The 17,749-nt window shown below is 43.4% G+C and overlaps 2 protein-coding genes across 2 annotated transcripts; one reads left to right on the top strand and one right to left on the bottom strand.

The window, feature by feature from the left end:
- Positions 1 to 43: 43 nt before the first annotated feature.
- LOC5510345 (pituitary-specific positive transcription factor 1) lies at positions 44 to 1,925 on the top strand. Its single transcript, XM_032379457.2, has one exon. It carries the CDS (start codon positions 779 to 781, stop codon positions 1,532 to 1,534), a length of 756 nt encoding a protein of 251 aa, XP_032235348.1. The 5' UTR covers positions 44 to 778; the 3' UTR covers positions 1,535 to 1,925.
- A 2,850-nt stretch (positions 1,926 to 4,775) lies between these two features.
- On the bottom strand, positions 4,776 to 17,409 carry LOC5510344. Its single transcript, XM_001630751.3, has 10 exons — positions 16,891 to 17,409; positions 15,697 to 15,763; positions 14,988 to 15,110; positions 12,671 to 12,720; positions 12,053 to 12,145; positions 11,574 to 11,753; positions 10,647 to 10,725; positions 10,042 to 10,107; positions 9,118 to 9,198; positions 4,776 to 5,428 (listed from the first exon to the last, which is right to left on the bottom strand). Exons 1-10 carry the CDS (start codon positions 17,316 to 17,318, stop codon positions 4,958 to 4,960), a joined length of 1,638 nt encoding a protein of 545 aa, XP_001630801.3. The 5' UTR covers positions 17,319 to 17,409; the 3' UTR covers positions 4,776 to 4,957.
- Positions 17,410 to 17,749: the final 340 nt, after the last annotated feature.

The following is a 17,749-nucleotide window of genomic DNA, read 5'->3' as shown; positions in this document are numbered from 1 at the left end:
GATTCGCTAGTTTATTGATTCAAATGTAAAACAACTTTCACTTGGTGCTGTAAATAACAGTATCGGGGAGTTTAATCTTGTGGAATCTCAGCCAATCAGAGCATGGGTTTAGTGCGTTTCAAAATCGCGATGGGGCCGCTTGCGATCCGCGCTAGTTCCGTTTGGTTATCTATCTTCTGACGCCTTAAGCGCACAGGCTACTGATAAACAGAGCTGTTGAAATCACGATGGACCTTTTAAAAGGCCGTAGGCTTGGCGATAGTCACTCACATCAGCTCAGCCTCCAAATAGGACGGGTTTAAGAGGAATCCGCGAGAAAACGCACGAATTGATCCCACTCCCGACACCATACCCTTTCTTCCAAAAAGAAGGAAGACTGCATTTTAGTTCCGAGAAATAATAAGTACCTTTGATGAGCAAAGAAAAAGAAGATAACGTTGAAGATTCATAGGGTTAAAGGTAGATGTGTTTCAGAAACCGCAGCGAAGAGTAAAAACTTAGAGAAACCTGAAAGTGCCTAACCAGCAATCTTAGAGTTAATATTGATTATATTGGTCTTGGATCTGAATGGACGCTATTTAAAGACAACCTAAAAGTGAAACTTAAAGACTTCAAGAGGGTGATTCCTGAGAAAACATCGGTAACAAAACTTGTGGAGTTTTCACTCATCATTAAGAGTAAAACATAGCGACAACAAGGTCAGCATTATTGTTTGGCCGGAGGACAAATTTAACGGTAATAATATTGAGTTAGTCCTCGGTTCACAGCGTCTTCTTCCATGATGCGAATGGCATGCGCTGTCTCCTATCCAAACGAGGGCTCTTACCAGCCGTATCAAACACCAAACCACGAAGCCATGTCTATGTACGGGCCACAGCCGCCACAAATGCCTAGCGCCACGCACATGGGCAAAATGGAACCGCGACTAATGAACGTGAACGTAAGCTCAGCATTCGGGCTGAACTCCGTGAATTCAATTACTCCTATCCTTAGTCACGACCAGCGAGGACCACCCGTGCCCCCGTTACCTCTCGATTTCGGGGTCGATCCCTCAAAGCTTCGGGAGTTGGAAGAGTTTGCAACGCAGTTCAAACTACGACGGATTAAGCTTGGGTTCACCCAGACGAACGTTGGCGCCGCGCTGGCTGCCGTGCACGGCACGGACTTCAGTCAAACTACAATTTGCCGCTTTGAGAATTTGCAGTTGAGTTTCAAAAACGCGTGTAAGTTGAAGCCGATCTTGGCGCGCTGGTTAGAAGAAGCAGAGCGCAGTGGTGGGGCATGCGGTGAGAAGTTTGGCGCGGAACGAAGACGAAAGAGACGCACCACAATCGGACTTGCCGCCAAGGAAGCGCTTGAAAATCACTTCATGAAGCAAACGAAACCGTCTTCCCCCGAGATTGTGCGAATTGCGGACGGGCTTCGCCTCGATAAAGAAGTCGTCCGTGTGTGGTTCTGCAATAGAAGGCAGCGCGAAAAACGCGTGAAAACATCCTTGAACATTCACAATTTTATGGGATTTAAAACCGAGTAAGGACCAAATACGCCCCGCGTGCACTTCCGTAAAACGCGTTTTGTAAAATATCAATGTATATGTAGAAACATAGAGATTTTGTGCTAATTATATTAATGTAAAACCCGCAGTAAGGAATCAGATGCATAAAGTGAATCTTAGAGATTTTCTTTTGAATATTTACAGAACAATTCGGCTTTTGATTATTATGCACAATCGCTAAAGTGGCATAGAGATCTTTTGGTGTTTGTCGCTTATTGTAAATAGCAGTATTTTCCTTTGTGAAAAAGGATACTAGAGGTAGTCATTTTAGGTATTTAGAAGTTGTTAATAATGAGACAATTAGGCGTAATTAGGGGAAGCCAAAGATAAACCGTCAAAGAAAAGAAATAAACCTTGAATGGCGATCTAAGTAATGACTTTTTGGTTAAGTTCATAATGCAAGAGATTCGATACCTTCCACACCTGTCATTGAACAAAACACACACAAAACCTCGCATAATTCAATTAATATCACACAATATCGCAATCAAGTTAACAAAATATCCCAGCAGCACGCCAGTTTATGCATTTATGAAGGGGAAAACTGTTAAGAAATCCGCTAAATATTCAAAGCAAAGGAACTCGAAATCAACAAACCCACTCCCAGAGCTATGGTGAAGAAATCAAATCGCTGATGTTTATCGGTGAAACGCGAACAGCTTTCAAAGCGCTGATTGGAGGGTTTGGCGAGGCTCAAGTCTGAATGATGGTGGCTGATAGGTAATGACGTGAAAAGGATCTTGATAGAAGTCTTCTAGCGCTCGGATACATGCGGTGCAACGCGGTCATCTTGACAGTGTAGAGAGCTTGTTATTAACAATTGTTTGACTTGATCGAAGTATTTTTCTCTTTAACGATATCTCTTTCGTTCTCCTTTCATGATCATTTCTGTCAACTCCATTTCCAAGGTTTTTTTCTTGTCATTCTCTCTACATTTCTTTTCAATCTTATTTCAAAATTCTCTCGGATATCTTTTTATTTTACTATCTTTTAACTGTATTTTTAAAGCTTTTATTTTATCTTTTATCTTATTTCCATCTTGATTTTCTACTCTAAACGTCTCCTATCCTTTCATTTAATTACTTGTTTTCCTCTTGTTTATTTTAATTCTTTTTCTTTTACAAATTTTAAGTTCATCATTCTTTCTTCCCAACCTTCTTTTTCTTTTTCTTCCGCCAACATCATTCTTATTTTATTTCCTTTTTCTCCCATTTTTCTCATCTCTTCATTCTTTCTCCGTTTCTTTTTCTTTCCAAAATTCGAGTTGCTGTTGTTCATTGCATTAAGTCTCCTATCTTTATACTCTTTTATATTAAAAAAAAATATCCAGTTTCAGACACGGCTACCTAAATACCTGTTCATGAAAACAGGTATCCAAACCTTTCTTCAATAAGAAGAAGAAAAAAAAAAGATTCGCCCCTAGACTCCCTCGCACTCTTCCACATTTGAATGCTTAGAACCTGGGCTCAGAATTCGTCTCTGGCGAATCCCGTCTGCTAAGACATTTAAAAACATTGGCTAAATTTTCGAAGAAAATAAAGAATCGTGTCACAATTGTGAGCCAAAAACGATTCCCCCTTAGATCTTTTTATCTCCAATGCAAACATTAAATATTTACCATCCTATTTTGGATTAGTTTTGGTTTGTTTCTGACAGATCAACCTGTCTACGAACAATGCAAACAACTCTAGAACTAAAGAAATATTTCGACTATTTCGCTAATTTCAGAGCAAGAACTAAAACGCTATAGATGTAGGGACATTTCGCGTAACTGTAGCCAAGCAACGTGGTAGTTATCGCCATTACGAATTGAATGATCCAATTTCTAATTGAATGCAGGACTTTTATTCATATTCACACTTAAAGATCGTTGTTTGTTTTGAAGAGGTCCGGTAACAATTTAACGCGATGAATTCTCCTGAGATGGGACAGAAGAAAAAAGACGATACTTCAGCTCAAAGAGAGAACAAAGTTGACAAGTTAAAAACGCTCAAAGCAGAAGCAAGGACCTTAAAGTTGAATCTTACAGCTTTTACGACTGAAAGCGCTCGAATTGAGGCAGACGAAGAAGTCGAAATCGATGAGAATCTTCATCAGCTTGCTAATCTCGGCGGAGTTGGAATGGATAGGGATGTTCTAGAGAACGTACTGGAACTAATTCGCTTAAATGTTCACCCTGACAAAATAATGGACATGTTGGAAATTATTGTCAAATTCAGAGAGCAAGAGGAACAAGAAATTTCTGCAGTTTGACAGATTTACAAACCAAATCACACAACGGTTTGAAAACAACTTACAAAGGTTTTGCTCAACTTCGATAGAAAATCAAAATCTTATTTTGATATTAAAGCTTCTGAACAATGAAATTCGTAAATAAGTATTTCGATGTATCAAATGTTTCAATTTGCATGAGATCGGCAATTTATTTAGGGGGAATTTTGTTTGTTTACTGGTAAGAAGTTTCCCCAAGGAAAATATAATATATTAAAAATTGTTATCCATTGTAATTTAAATTTTATCCCATAATAATATCCATATATTTATTAAATGCAGAATAACAACTTGCATCCTAACAATAGGGCTTGTGTTTTTCTAAAACATTTTTCGATGGAAAAGGTGTTTCTAAGGTTATTTTAATAATAACTTAGATGCATGTATTATGCGTTGCTATGCACCACGTAACTTCAACTCGATATTGTGAATGTTTTTTTGGTAGCAACTTCTGGTGCGATATAATTTCGACGATGGGTTTTAGCGTGATTTTTCTCTTCACTGAGGCACGCCAAATCGGTACATTTAAATTGGGCCGAACAGCTTCGCCTTCCAAAACATAAGTCCACAGCTTACAGAATAAAGCCATTGTTTGTCACACAAAATTTTTGTTTAGCTTACTTTTTCGAAAATGTTAGTGCGCGGAGGGTTTTCCAGCAAAAGACGGGGGCTTATCAATCAATATTTAAAATGTTAACGTGATTTTCTTTTGCTGTTACTGGAATACTTTAATCACTTTTTGTTTAAATTTCTTGAATGAAAGTCCTGTTCGTCGAATTAATAAATTTTAGGGCATTTACATTACCAGAATAATTTTCATTCCGAGATAAGTATCCCATACTCAGATGGACACCAAGAACCGAAGGGTAACGTCCGAAGTGTCCGCAAGGCCTATGCTAGACAAAACGTCAATCATGCAGTCATCACAACTGGAATTGGTCCCACAGCATCAAATACAGGATGTTTTAATGTCTTTGGAAAACTTCCAAAATTGTTACAGAATTAAATAAAAATTATGCATCTTAATAGCATTATAAACATCATGAAACTATACAATTATTATGTTACCAAACTATTATGACCATAATTACCCTTAGAGGGGGAGTGAGCGGAATAACATTGCTAGAGTTGCTAGAGCTCATCTTTAAATGTGTCTGCGACGGGCTCATCTCCCTTAGCGGTTTCCTTTTCTGTGAGCTCATTTCCTTCAGCGGTTTTTTCTTCTGTGGGCTCATCCCCTTTAGCGGTTTGTTCTTCTGTGGGCTCATCCCCTTCAGCGGTTTCCTCTTCTGTGGGCTCATCCGCTTTAGCGGTTTCTTCTTCTGTGGGCTCATCCCCTTCAGCGGTTTCCTCTTCTGTGGGATCATCCTCTTTAGCGGTTTCTTCTTCTGTGGGCTCATCCCCTTCAGCGGCTTCCTCTTCTGTGGGCTCATCCCCTTCAGCGGCTTCTTCCTCTGCGGGCTCATCCCCTCCAGCGGTTTCTTCTTCTGAAGGCTCATCCCCTTCAGCGGTTCCCTTTTCCTCGCGCTCTCTCGCTTCCTCGTTTTGGTCTTCAATCAAGTCTTCAATCACGGCGGCCAGGTTTTCAAGCTTCTTGGTAACCTTGAACGCAACAAGACATTGGCTTCAGAATCATGACAATGCCAGGATAAGGCACGGCCAAAAGAGAGTCAACTACGTGGAATATTGCTTGTGCGTCAGTCCTGGGGAGATGCCTAATGGCCATTTTCCCAAACCCCCAAATTTTAGTCACTTGAGACATCAGAGATGTCTTGTGTTATAGCCATTTTCCCAAGCCCTCTAGAATACTTTCTTTTACACGGCCCAAAATATAAGCCTCCCTAACATCCCTGGCCCAAGACTTTCCGCGAATTATCATTGAACAGTTTTAAGAGTTTTAAGACAAACTTTCAGACGTCAAAAGTTGGCGAAGAGATGGGTGAAATGGGAAGAGGGGTTAATTCTAAAACTGTCGAGTTACCGCTTATGGTCTGTTCAGTGATTTCTGCATCGAGAAGTCTTTTTCACGAAATTCTAAGTTTTAAAAGCCAGAATTTGTGGCTTTCGGAAGTGATTACCGTGTATTTGGATAGCAATATTTTCGAAATGGGTCAAGTAGCCTAATATTGGAACTAAGAATTATACTTTAAGATTAACCGTTCCGTGAAGTTAGTGAACCACTGCTCTGCACCCTACCCCGCGTCGTTTTCTAGACACACCCCTGCGTCCTATTCTGTTCCCCACCCTGCGTTGTTCTCTAGACACACCCCTGCGTCCTATTCCATACCCAACCCTGCGTTGTTCTCTAGACACACCCCTGCGTCCTATTCTGTTCCCCACCCTGCGTTGTTCTCTAGACACACCCCTGCGTCCTATTCCATACCCAACCCTGCGTTGTTCTCTAGACACACCCCTGCGTCCTATTCCATACCCCACCCTGCGTTGTTCTCTAGACACATCCCTGCGTCCTATTCTGCACCCCATCCTGCGTTGTTCTCTAGACACACCCCTGCGTCCTATTCCATACCCCACCCTGCGTTGTTCTCTAGACACACCCCTGCGTCCTATTCCATACCCAACCCTGCGTTGTTCTCTAGACACACACCTGCGTCCTATTCTGTACCCAACCCCGCGTTGTTTTCTAGACACACCCCTGCATCCTATTCTGTACCCCACCCTGCGTTGTTCTCTAGACACGCCCCCGCGTCCTATTCTGTACCCCACCCTGCGTTGTTCTCTAGACACACCCCTGCGTCCTATTCTGTACCCCACCCTGCGTTGTTCTCTAGACACGCCCCCGCGTCCTATTCTGTACCCCACCCTGCGTTGTTCTCTAGACACAACCCTGCATCCTATTCTGTACCCCACCCTGCGTTGTTCTCTAGACACACCCCTGCGTCCTATTCTGTATCCCACCCTGCGTTGTTCTCTAGACACACCCCTGCGTCCTATTCTGTACCCCACCCTGCGTTGTTCTCTAGACACACCCCTGCGTCCTATTCCATACCCCACCCTGCGTTGTTCTCTAGACACACCCCTGCATCCTATTCTGTACCCCACCCTGCGTTGTTCTCTAGACACACCCCTGCGTCCTATTCTGTATCCCACCCTGCGTTGTTCTCTAGACACACCCCTGCGTCCTATTCCATACCCCACCCTGCGTTGTTCTCTAGACACACCCCTGCGTCCTATTCTGTACCCCACCCCGCGTTGTTCTCTAGACACACCCCTGCGTCCTATTCCATACCCAACCCTGCGTTGTTCTCTAGACACACCCCTGCGTCCTATTCCATACCCAACCCTGCGTTGTTCTCTAGACACACCCCTGCGTCCTATTCTGTACCCCACCCTGCGTTGTTCTCTAGACACACCCCTGCGTCCTATTCTGTATCCCACCCTGCGTTGTTCTCTAGACACACCCCTGCATCCTATTCTGTACCCCACCCTGCGTTGTTCTCTAGACACACCCCTGCGTCCTATTCCATACCCAACCCTGCGTTGTTCTCTAGACACACCCCTGCGTCCTATTCCATACCCCACCCTGCATTGTTCTCTAGACACACCCCTGCGTCCTATTCCATACCCCACCCTGCGTTGTTCTCTAGACACACCCCTGCGTCCTATTCTGTATCCCACCCTGCGTTGTTCTCTAGACACACCCCTGCGTCCTATTCCATACCCCACCCTGCGTTGTTCTCTAGACACACCCCTGCGTCCTATTCTGTACCCCACCCTGCGTTGTTCTCTAGACACACCCCTGCGTCCTATTTCATACCCAACCCTGCGTTGTTCTCTAGACACACCCCTGCATCCTATTCTGTACCCCACCCTGCGTTGTTCTCTAGACACACCCCTGCGTCCTATTCCATACCCCACCCTGCGTTGTTCTCTAGACACACCCCTGCATCCTATTCTGTACCCCACCCTGCGTTGTTCTCTAGACACACCCCTGCGTCCTATTCTGTACCCCACCCTGCGTTGTTCTCTAGACACACCCCTGCGTCCTATTCTGTACCCCACCCTGCGTTGTTTTCTAGACACACCCCTGCATCCTATTCTGTACCCCACCCTGCGTTGTTCTCTAGACACACCCCCGCGTCCTATTCTGTACCCCACCCTGCGTCGTTCTCTAGACACACCCCTGCATCCTATTCTGTACCCCACCCTGCGTTGTTCTCTAGACACACCCCTGCGTCCTATTCTGTTCCCCACCCTGCGTTGTTCTCTAGACACACCCCTGCGTCCTATTCCATACCCCACCCTGCGTTGTTCTCTAGACACACCCCTGCATCCTATTCTGTACCCCACCCTGCGTTGTTCTCTAGACACACCCCTGCGTCCTATTCTGTACCCAACCCCGCGTTGTTCTCTAGACACACCCCTGCGTCCTATTCTGTACCCCACCCTGCGTTGTTCTCTAGACACATCCCTGCGTCCTATTCTGTACCCCACCCCGCGTTGTTCTCTAGACACACCCCTGCGTCCTATTCTGTACCCCACCCTGCGTTGTTCTCTAGACACACCCCTGCGTCCTATTCCATACCCCACCCTGCGTTGTTCTCTAGACACACCCCTGTGTCCTATTCTGTACCCCACCCTGCGTTGTTCTCTAGACACGCCCCTGCGTCTTATTCTATTCCCCACCCTGCGTTGTTCTCTAGACACACCCCTGCGTCCTATTCCATACCCCACCCTGCGTTGTTCTCTAGACACACCCCTGCATCCTATTCTGTATCCCACCCTGCGTTGTTCTCTAGACACACCCCTGCATCCTATTCTGTACCCCACCCTGCGTTGTTCTCTAGACACACCCCTGCGTCCTATTCCATACCCAACCCTGCGTTGTTCTCTAGACACACCCCTGCATCCTATTCTGTACCCCACCCTGCGTTGTTCTCTAGACACACCCCTGCGTCCTATTCCATACCCAACCCTGCGTTGTTCTCTAGACACACCCCTGCGTCCTATTCTGTACCCAACCCTGCGTTGTTCTCTAGACACACCCCTGCGTCCTATTCCATACCCAACCCTGCGTTGTTCTCTAGACACACCCCTGCATCCTATTCTGTACCCCACCCTGCGTTGTTCTCTAGACACACCCCTGCATCCTATTCTGTACCCCACCCTGCGTTGTTCTCTAGACACACCCCTGCGTCCTATCCTGGAGCCAACCCTGCGTTGTTCTCTAGTTACACCCCTGCGTCCTATTCTGTTCCCCACCCTGCGTTGTTCTCTAGACACACCCCTGCCCCTACATCCTCTCACGCTAAGACGGACGATGGCAATACTACCTCGTCTGCCTTGGCCTCAACAGCTTTGAGGTCTTGGTCTGAGAGGAAAGCGTCTCCATCCATATCTAACGTCTCAAAAATCTGAATGGGGAAAAACGAAACGATTGAGTATCATGCAACGGTCACGTCAAACACACCTCCTCACTTTTAATGTAACACTCCTTGACCTGACGTGTAACGTCACCTCCTCGTAACATTACATCACTTATCATGTAACACTTCTTGACCTAACGCGTCACGTAACCTCCTCGTCACATTACATCACTTATCATGTAACACACTCCTTGACCTGACGCGTCACGTTACCGTGACGCTTTTCATGCTTCGTGGACATGCCAGTAGCGTGTTACGTATTCTTATGTGAATCAACACAGGTTTGAAAATATTCTTTTTTGTCAGGTCACTGAAGATTCAGCCATAAAGTTTCAGCCAGCTTATTAGACATAATAAAACTTTGAACCTTACAGAATCTCGATCAACCACTCCTTTGTAATTGTTTAGAATTGAAACTACAGTGGTTCATTTGCAAATATTCAAAATAACCATTCAAAATAACCATCCACGATTGAAGTCTGATACTTTATTAATGGCATTTTATCGAAAGTTTCTCAGTTACTTGCTTGAATTAGCCGATGGAAATGGATGCTTTGAGTCACTCGGTATTGTGCGGTAGTATAAAAAGCCCTCTTTGGTTCAGTTTATTTATATCCTTGTTCACACAACGCAGAAACAGACACCTTGCCTGTCTGCCCGCCTCATGCATTATCCTAACCTAATTATCTGTAATTTGGATCTACAAAATAAAGGTGCACTCCAATAAAGAAAAAGAGTTGACACCCTATCAAATCATCCTTCGGAATATACCCAAAGCTCCACTGTCTTTCTCTGAAATATCTTACTGTACATATAGTAGCTGGAACACACCTGCTTTGTAGTGTCTTCAAATTGCTTATTCCACTTGTACTTCCCGTCCCCCATCATAACTTCATCCTACAAACACAGGTATGGTAAATACGATACGATACAATACAATTTACTGTAGTTTACAGTTTCTTCATTAAATTTCTTTTTATCTGTAACATAATTGTATATATTTTTTTTATTTTTAAAACTAAAACAAAGTAAAAGTTAGTTTCCATAAGAATTGGTGCCCCAAAATCTGGTACTCGACTCTGGTTGAGTCCATAAGGATTGTTAGACGTCAAGAAAGGCTGACAGGGACAAAAGATGTGCACAAATTGAATGATTATGGGTGTCAAGGATACAAAGAGTACAAGGAATTTTCCCCTCAAAAGGGATGGGAGTTGTTGAGGAGGGTAAAAATTATCCCCTTCACCAATTATTTGGATTTAAATTAGGATAATTTGTTCTACCCTGGATTTTCTTATATTTCTAAGTCAAATTCCTGGGAATAAAGGTTGGGAGAGGAGAGGGGCACCGCAAGATCTGCCCATGTACATGTTTCATTATTTCTCTTTTCTTTTGTTCAAAAGAAGACAAAAAAAACATGAATGCATACACCATCTCACCATTTTTACTCGATCTCTGAAGGTCTGAAAATCAATCTTGCCATTGTCCCCAGCGACCAGGAAACCGGTAAAATGCTCTCTATTTGAAATAATTAAAGGAAAGAAAGAGTATCAAAACAAACAAGTCACAGTTGTGCAACAGGCAGTGCTAATATAAGAATACGAGACCAGACATACACACAGTTGAACTTCTATTCAACAGATTTCCATAAAAAGTACAACAGCTACAGTCAAAGAGACTTTCCATAGACCTTTCTTTTTCACATTATTTGGTCAAACTAAAAAAAAATTACAAACTAGTAAAAACATCCAGTACTGACACATTTTTCAGCCCCAATGATGTCTGTTATATGGAGGTTCGCTGTATTTTTAAATTTTCCTATGAGAATGTATAAACACAACAAACTTTTAATAAACAACAAAAATGCACAATTTTTTTAATCTGCCATCACACAAACTTCATTCAAAAGTCTTCACTCTATTTCAACATTTATTTGTCCAAGCACGTTTTGTACACTTTGTGCATACAGTAGCTGTCTCCATGACGCCACCTGCTGCCATCAATGATATGTTCTCATAATTGATTCCATCTTTTTGCATCAGAACAGGAAGCACTCTAGTTGCAATTCAAACACAGGGCACCACTCTCCATTGGCAAATATCAGGGGTGGATCCGGGATCTCAAAATGGGGGGTGGATAATGGTAGGATAGACGGCTTATAACTGATCCAGTGGTTCTTGGTAGGTCACATAGATCTAAAAATACTTCACGCTGAATTGGATTTGTTGCGTCAGCAAAGTCAATCATGCGAAGGAATTTATTTTCTTCAAAAAAAGTGACTTTTGAATAAGCCTTTTTTTACCCAAAAAGGGGGGTGGATATCCACCCCTGAATATTACTGTAGTTCTATCTGCTAAGGTACTCACATGAGATTCTCAGGCCCTTCGGTAGACCCCCCTTGTTGTGCCAAGGCAGAGAAGTAAAACTTGTCTAGGGTGAAAGGGGCTTCAATCCTCATTTCACAATCATTAGGCACATAGCCAGGCTTGTGGGTCCACCACACATTCACTGCAATGTTACGATCATGCGAACGCACTTGGTGATACCTGGAAAGGTGGGAACATGGTTATTACAGGCCACACAAAAGTTTAGGGGTGAAATTGTACAATTTGTTGAGGGGGGATGTAAAGATAGACCAAGGTTTATTTGGAAAACGTGTGCATTATTACTGTACATTGTTTTGTAATCCAAATAATATAATAAAGAGAGAGGAAAAAAGATGTCACCATATTGGTTCAATTTAAATGCTTTTCTTTTTCAATTGTCTATGTTATTCCTATGTTCTTATTACACACTGGTGGTAGGGGGAGGGGGGGGGTTTAGCTCTTTGAGAGAAAATACCAACCATTTATACGGGATAAACAGGCAGTCTCCAGGTTCCATGGTAACATTAAAATACTGAACCTCCTTGAGACCAGGGTACTTGGTAAAATCAACTCTGAAAATGAAAACATGGTGATGATCTAGTGCTCTTAGAGCAAATTAACATGCCTAGGGTATTCCTTTGCAAAAAAAAAATTGAACGAGAAGAGGATGAATAGTTTGAAGGGAAGAAAAGATATGAATATTAAAAGGCAGGTGTTATGGATATTAACAATCCTATATTTAATGTCACTTCAAGCATGAAAAGGCATATTTAACCGATTTTCAAATGTTTCTTTACAGTACTTGTAGCTTATAAAGCGAAAGAGCTAATGACAACTTTAGGTGTGGCTCTTTATATAGGTAGATAAGGACCAATAAGATTTAAAAACGTGTATAGTAAGGTTTCTCACGTGAAACATATTGAGTAATACCTGTGCTATTGCAGCATGATACGTGTACCCGTACGATATAATTTATGAGTGACCTTTGAGCCTGGCTCCGGGTTTGGATAAAAAATTGACCTATTTTTGGAAGAGAAGGGGGGTGGGGTGGGGGTACATGCCTCAACACTAAGAGTTTGGGGAAAAGAGAATATTACCTGTCAACATCAACACCAGAATATCCTCCGACTGGATGGTCAATTTTCACCTAACCACCAAAAAGATATACATTAGCATCAGGTTACGAAGAAGAGGCAGTATAAAATCTATTCTGACAGGGCTGTAAACAGGGGCTACACAGGGGGGTACCAAGGTATGACACAGGGGGGTACACAAGGTATGTATGACACAGGGGGGTACACAAGGTATGGCACAGGGGGGTACACAAGGTATGGCACAGGGGGGTACACAAGGTATGACAAAAGGGGGGTACACAAGGTATGTATGACACAGGGGAGTACACAAGGTATGGCACAGGGGGGTACACAAGGTATGACACAGGTGGTACAAAAGGTATGACACAGGGGGGTACACAAGGTATGGCACAGGGGGGTACACAAGGTATGACAAAGGGGGGTACACAAGGTATGACACAGGGGGGTACACAAGGTATGTATGACACAGGGGAGTACACAAGGTATGGCACAGGGGGGTACACAAGGTATGACACAGGGGGGTACACAAGGTATGTATGACAGGGGAGTACACAAGGTATGGCACAGGGGGGTACACAAGGTATGACAAAGGGGGGTACACAAGGTATGACACAGGGGGGTACACAAGGTATGACACAGGGGGGTACACAAGGTATGACACAGGGGGTACACAAGGTATGACACAGGGGGGTACACAAGGTATGACACAGGGGGGTACACAAGGTATGACACAGGGGGTACACAAGGTATGACACAGGGGGGTACACAAGGTATGGCACAGGGGGGTACACAAGGTATGACAAAGGGGGGTACACAAGGTATGACACAGGGGGGTACACAAGGTATGTATGACACAGGGGAGTACACAAGGTATGGCACAGGGGGGTACACAAGGTATGTATGACACAGGGGGGTACACAAGGTATGACAAAGGGGGGTACACAAGGTATGACACAGGGGGGTACACAAGGTATGGCACAGGGGGGTACACAAGGTATGACAAAGGGGGGTACACAAGGTATGACACAGGGGGGTACACAAGGTATGTATGACACAGGGGAGTACACAAGGTATGGCACAGGGGGGTACACAAGGTATGACACAGGGGGTACACAAGGTATGTATGACACAGGGGGGTACACAAGGTATGGCACAGGGGGGTACACAAGGTATGACAAAGGGGGGTACACAAGGTATGACACAGGGGGGTACACAAGGTATGTATGACACAGGGGAGTACACAAGGTATGGCACAGGGGGGTACACAAGGTATGACACAGGGGGTACACAAGGTATGTATGACACAGGGGGGTACACAAGGTATGGCACAGGGGGGTACACAAGGTATGACAAAGGGGGGTACACAAGGTATGTATGACACAGGGGGGTACACAAGGTATGACACAGGGGGGTACACAAGGTATGACACACGGGGTACACAAGGTATGTATGACACAGGGGGGTACACAAGGTATGACACAGGCGGGTACACAAGGTATGGCACAGGGGGGTAAACAAGGTATGTATGACACAGGGGGGTACACAAAGTATGTATGACACAGGGGGGTACACAAGGTATGACACACGGGGTACACAAGGTATGTATGACACAGGGGGGTACACAAGGTATGTATGACACAGGGGGGTACACAAGGTATGTATGACACAGGGGGGTACACAAGGTATGACAAAGGGGGTACACAAGGTATGACACAGGGGGGTACAAAAGGTATGTATGACACAGGGGAGTACACAAGGTATGGCACAGGGGGGTACACAAGGTATGACACAGGGGGGTACACAAGGTATGACAAAGGGGGGTACACAAGGTATGACAAAGGGGGGTACACAAGGTATGGCACAGGGGGGTACACAAGGTATGACAAAGGGGGGTACACAAGGTATGTATGACACAGGGGGGTACACAAGGTATGGCACAGGGGGGTACACAAGGTATGACACAGGGGGGTACACAAGGTATGACACAGGGGGTACACAAGGTATGTATGACACAGGGGGGTACACAAGGTATGTATGACAGGGGGGTACACAAGGTATGACACAGGGGGTACACAAGGTATGTATGACACAGGGGGGTACACAAGGTATGACACAGGGGGGTACACAAGGTATGTATGACACAGGGGGGTACACAAGGTATGACAAAGGGGGGTACACAAGGTATGTATGACACAGGGGGTTACACAAGGCCTCTTCTCCCTGACAAACTCCCCTGGAGAAAACCAAAAAAAAGTGATACCATGCCCCCCTTAGATATCAAATGATGTCTCACCCCTAAAGGGTAAATGATTATTCTAACCTTGTTTTTGTACTTGTAGTCAATAAATAAAAGCTCCTTTGTTCCACTGAATAAACAGTTGATGTTGTCAACGTCATCATTATGGAGTACTGATTTTGTACCACCACTACTGAACCACATAACCTAGGAAACAAAAAGTGATTGCTATGATAGATAGCTCTCAGATCGGGTACGCTACCCCATGTATCTGCTGTTTATCCCATGGGGTAGTACTTATTACTATACTAGAAAGCTTTCAGCTAGGGGACACTACCCCATATCTGCTGTTGTAGGTCACATGGGGTGGTGTAGGTGTGTGTGAGTGAGGGGGGGGAGTTAGTTATTGCTATGCTACAAAGATAACATCGTTGTATTTAATTATCTGATGCAACGTTTGGTGAAATCATAGCGAAAACAATATTTGTACAAGCCAAAGTTTCATTCATTAAAAGATTCATTTTTTTTTTACTTATTCTCTGGCATGACTGGTAAGATTATTCCAGTGTTTATTTTGGCTTGAATTCACCACTCAAAAAGTCATGATCAGTAAGTGCAAGCTGCCTATTCAAGGTCAGGTATCTTTGTGTGGTCTTCAGTATATAGGTTTCCTGTGTATGTGATGTGTTGAGTTGTTAATTGCTGATTCCTTTGGCCATGTTCTAGTGCTGTAGACCTTCCCACTCCTCCCTTCCCTCTACTGTCTCTATGGTGTGACACTAAAGACACTTACTGTATCAACTAGCATTTTTTTTGTAACTTCTCCACATTGTAAAGGTGGAGGTAAGAGTACATCTTTCCTGAAGAAAAAAAAACAAGTGCATTGTGAGAACAGAGGGTGGGGACATGATAAAAAACATGACTTGACCAATCCAATCCAGCTTTCCAATCAGCTCATTTTACGTCAAATAAGATGGAAAATTCCCATAAGTACTTAGTGAGTAATATCAAACAAATTATCAAAAGCGACTTTTTTCAAATTGATGCAAGTTTTTGTAAAGTATCATTAAAATTTGAGTTTTTCATCCCTGAGGTCATACATAGCACAAGGATGATCAAGAAAAAAATTATCTATAAAAGCCAAAATCTGGGTATGTGCATTTCTTGGCCTTATGTTATGTGTGTTTTGAAAAGGGAAAAAATCAGTATGGAATACAAGGAACTGATCGCCATTGTAAGAAATTGTATCTTCTTTCTCCATCTCTTCGAAGTGCGCATGTTCAGGGTTTTTCAGTCATGTCTGGGGTGGGGCACTGGGAAATAACCAGGAGGGGTGTGGCTGTGCACCCCAATATTTTCTGTATTGTGCCCCCCCCCCCCCCCCCCCCCAATATTTCTAGGCCTGCTATGGCACTGGAGAAAATGTCCAATTGTCCCCCACCCCCTGAAAAAAGGTTTACCACAGTGAAAATAATTTACATAGAAATTCTGCAAATCAAATAGCCATAAAAAATTGGCATTGTCAAAACAAACACCTCTGTACATCCCCCACCCCTAAAGATCTAATGACCTATCCATCTCTATCATCAAACTGTCATAAATCGTACAGCAAGTCACTAACATCTTAAACAAAACAGCCAATCATTATCTGCAAATTACCCTCACGCTAGGCATTATCGAGGAAGTGACAAAAATGCTAATTTCGAGTGTAGTCGGTGTGTAATTTATAACTTGTGTTTTGACGCCACGGGAAATTGTCTCGAGTATTCACAAAACAGGAAGACAAATTGGAACAGTATTGTGCACTAGATAAAACCTGAGTGGTTGAGACTAAACGGAATACTTAAATATTTGCAAGGATTAATGTGAATAGCGTTTCGCGATAACATCGCGAGCATATATCCTATCCATGATCCGTGCCCAGTTGCATGCCACCTGTAAATGATAATACAGCAAATGTCATATATAAAATAACAAATTAACTCACTGTAAAAAGGGCAAAACTCCATGAACCATGTAGATATCGTTTTTCTTGTAGTTGCTCACAAATTCGTGGAAAGAGATATCCTTTCCGGCATTGCTTCGGTTTTCTTTCTTTCCTTGTTCTGCGAATACCTTGGTTTCCTTTGCTTCTGGCAAGGAGAGGAAATACTCGTCTGTCCACTTTTCAAACGCTGGTGATAATTTCGCACCACCTTTAAATAACACAGGCTGTTTTTTGCTCGCATATTTCTCAAAGAATTCCTTAGGTTCTGGAAAAGTTTCCAAACTTTCGAGCGATATTTTGGGATTTTTAGCTCCCAAGGGTTCTAAATGTCCCGGCCATGTAGCGGGATCAGCGCTTAGTTCAGCCAAACAACATTCCACAAAAATAAATCGTATAAAAACCAGGTGTAAAAGCTTTGCGAATGCCATAGGGCCTGGCTTGTAGTGGTGATCTCCAGACCGTAACAAAGCCACGTAAGTTTTAAAGCTACAACAAACGTGAATTTACATGTTAGCTCCCGGGAGAATGCACATTCTGCGTGGTTACATGAAATGGTGAATAAATTAATCCTATTTTAATCGGTCACGCAATCAAAAGCGATTACGAACAATGATAAAATCTTCCATTCAGGGTTCCCTTTATCTAACCATTAGTTGGAATAGAAAAATCTAAAGTTTTTTCCTCGACTCAAAATTAGTCCTGTTCACCAGCTTGCGTGATTGTGTAACGTCATTGTAATTTGTAAAAAAAGGCAGGGCAATTTTCTTTAAATGTATAAAAAAAATTCAATCATCCGACAAGATGGCAAAAATATATTTTTTTATATATATGGGCTACATCAATTTTTGCAGTAAGTACC

Source organism: Nematostella vectensis, chromosome 14 (assembly GCF_932526225.1).
Source record: "Nematostella vectensis chromosome 14, jaNemVect1.1, whole genome shotgun sequence".
Lineage (NCBI taxonomy): Eukaryota > Metazoa > Cnidaria > Anthozoa > Actiniaria > Edwardsiidae > Nematostella > Nematostella vectensis.
The sequence above is the reverse complement of the archived record's forward strand: the minus strand, read 5'-3'. Positions and strand labels throughout refer to the sequence as shown.

What these genes read in the sequence shown, in the direction of transcription:
- LOC5510345 (XM_032379457.2), top strand. Translation starts at nt 779, where the DNA reads ATGATGCGAATGGCATGCGCTGTCTCCTATCCAAACGAGGGCTCTTAC.
- LOC5510344 (XM_001630751.3), bottom strand. Translation starts at nt 17,318, where the DNA reads ATGGCATTCGCAAAGCTTTTACACCTGGTTTTTATACGATTTATTTTT. An exon ending in GGAGTTTTGCCCTTTTTACA is followed by an intron (nt 15,764 to 16,890) that starts GTGAGTTAATTT and finishes TTTTTTCTTCAG; the next exon opens with GAAAGATGTACTCTTACCTC. An exon ending in TTGAGGCCAAGGCAGACGAG is followed by an intron (nt 5,429 to 9,117) that starts GTAGTATTGCCA and finishes GTTGCGTTCAAG; the next exon opens with GTTACCAAGAAGCTTGAAAA.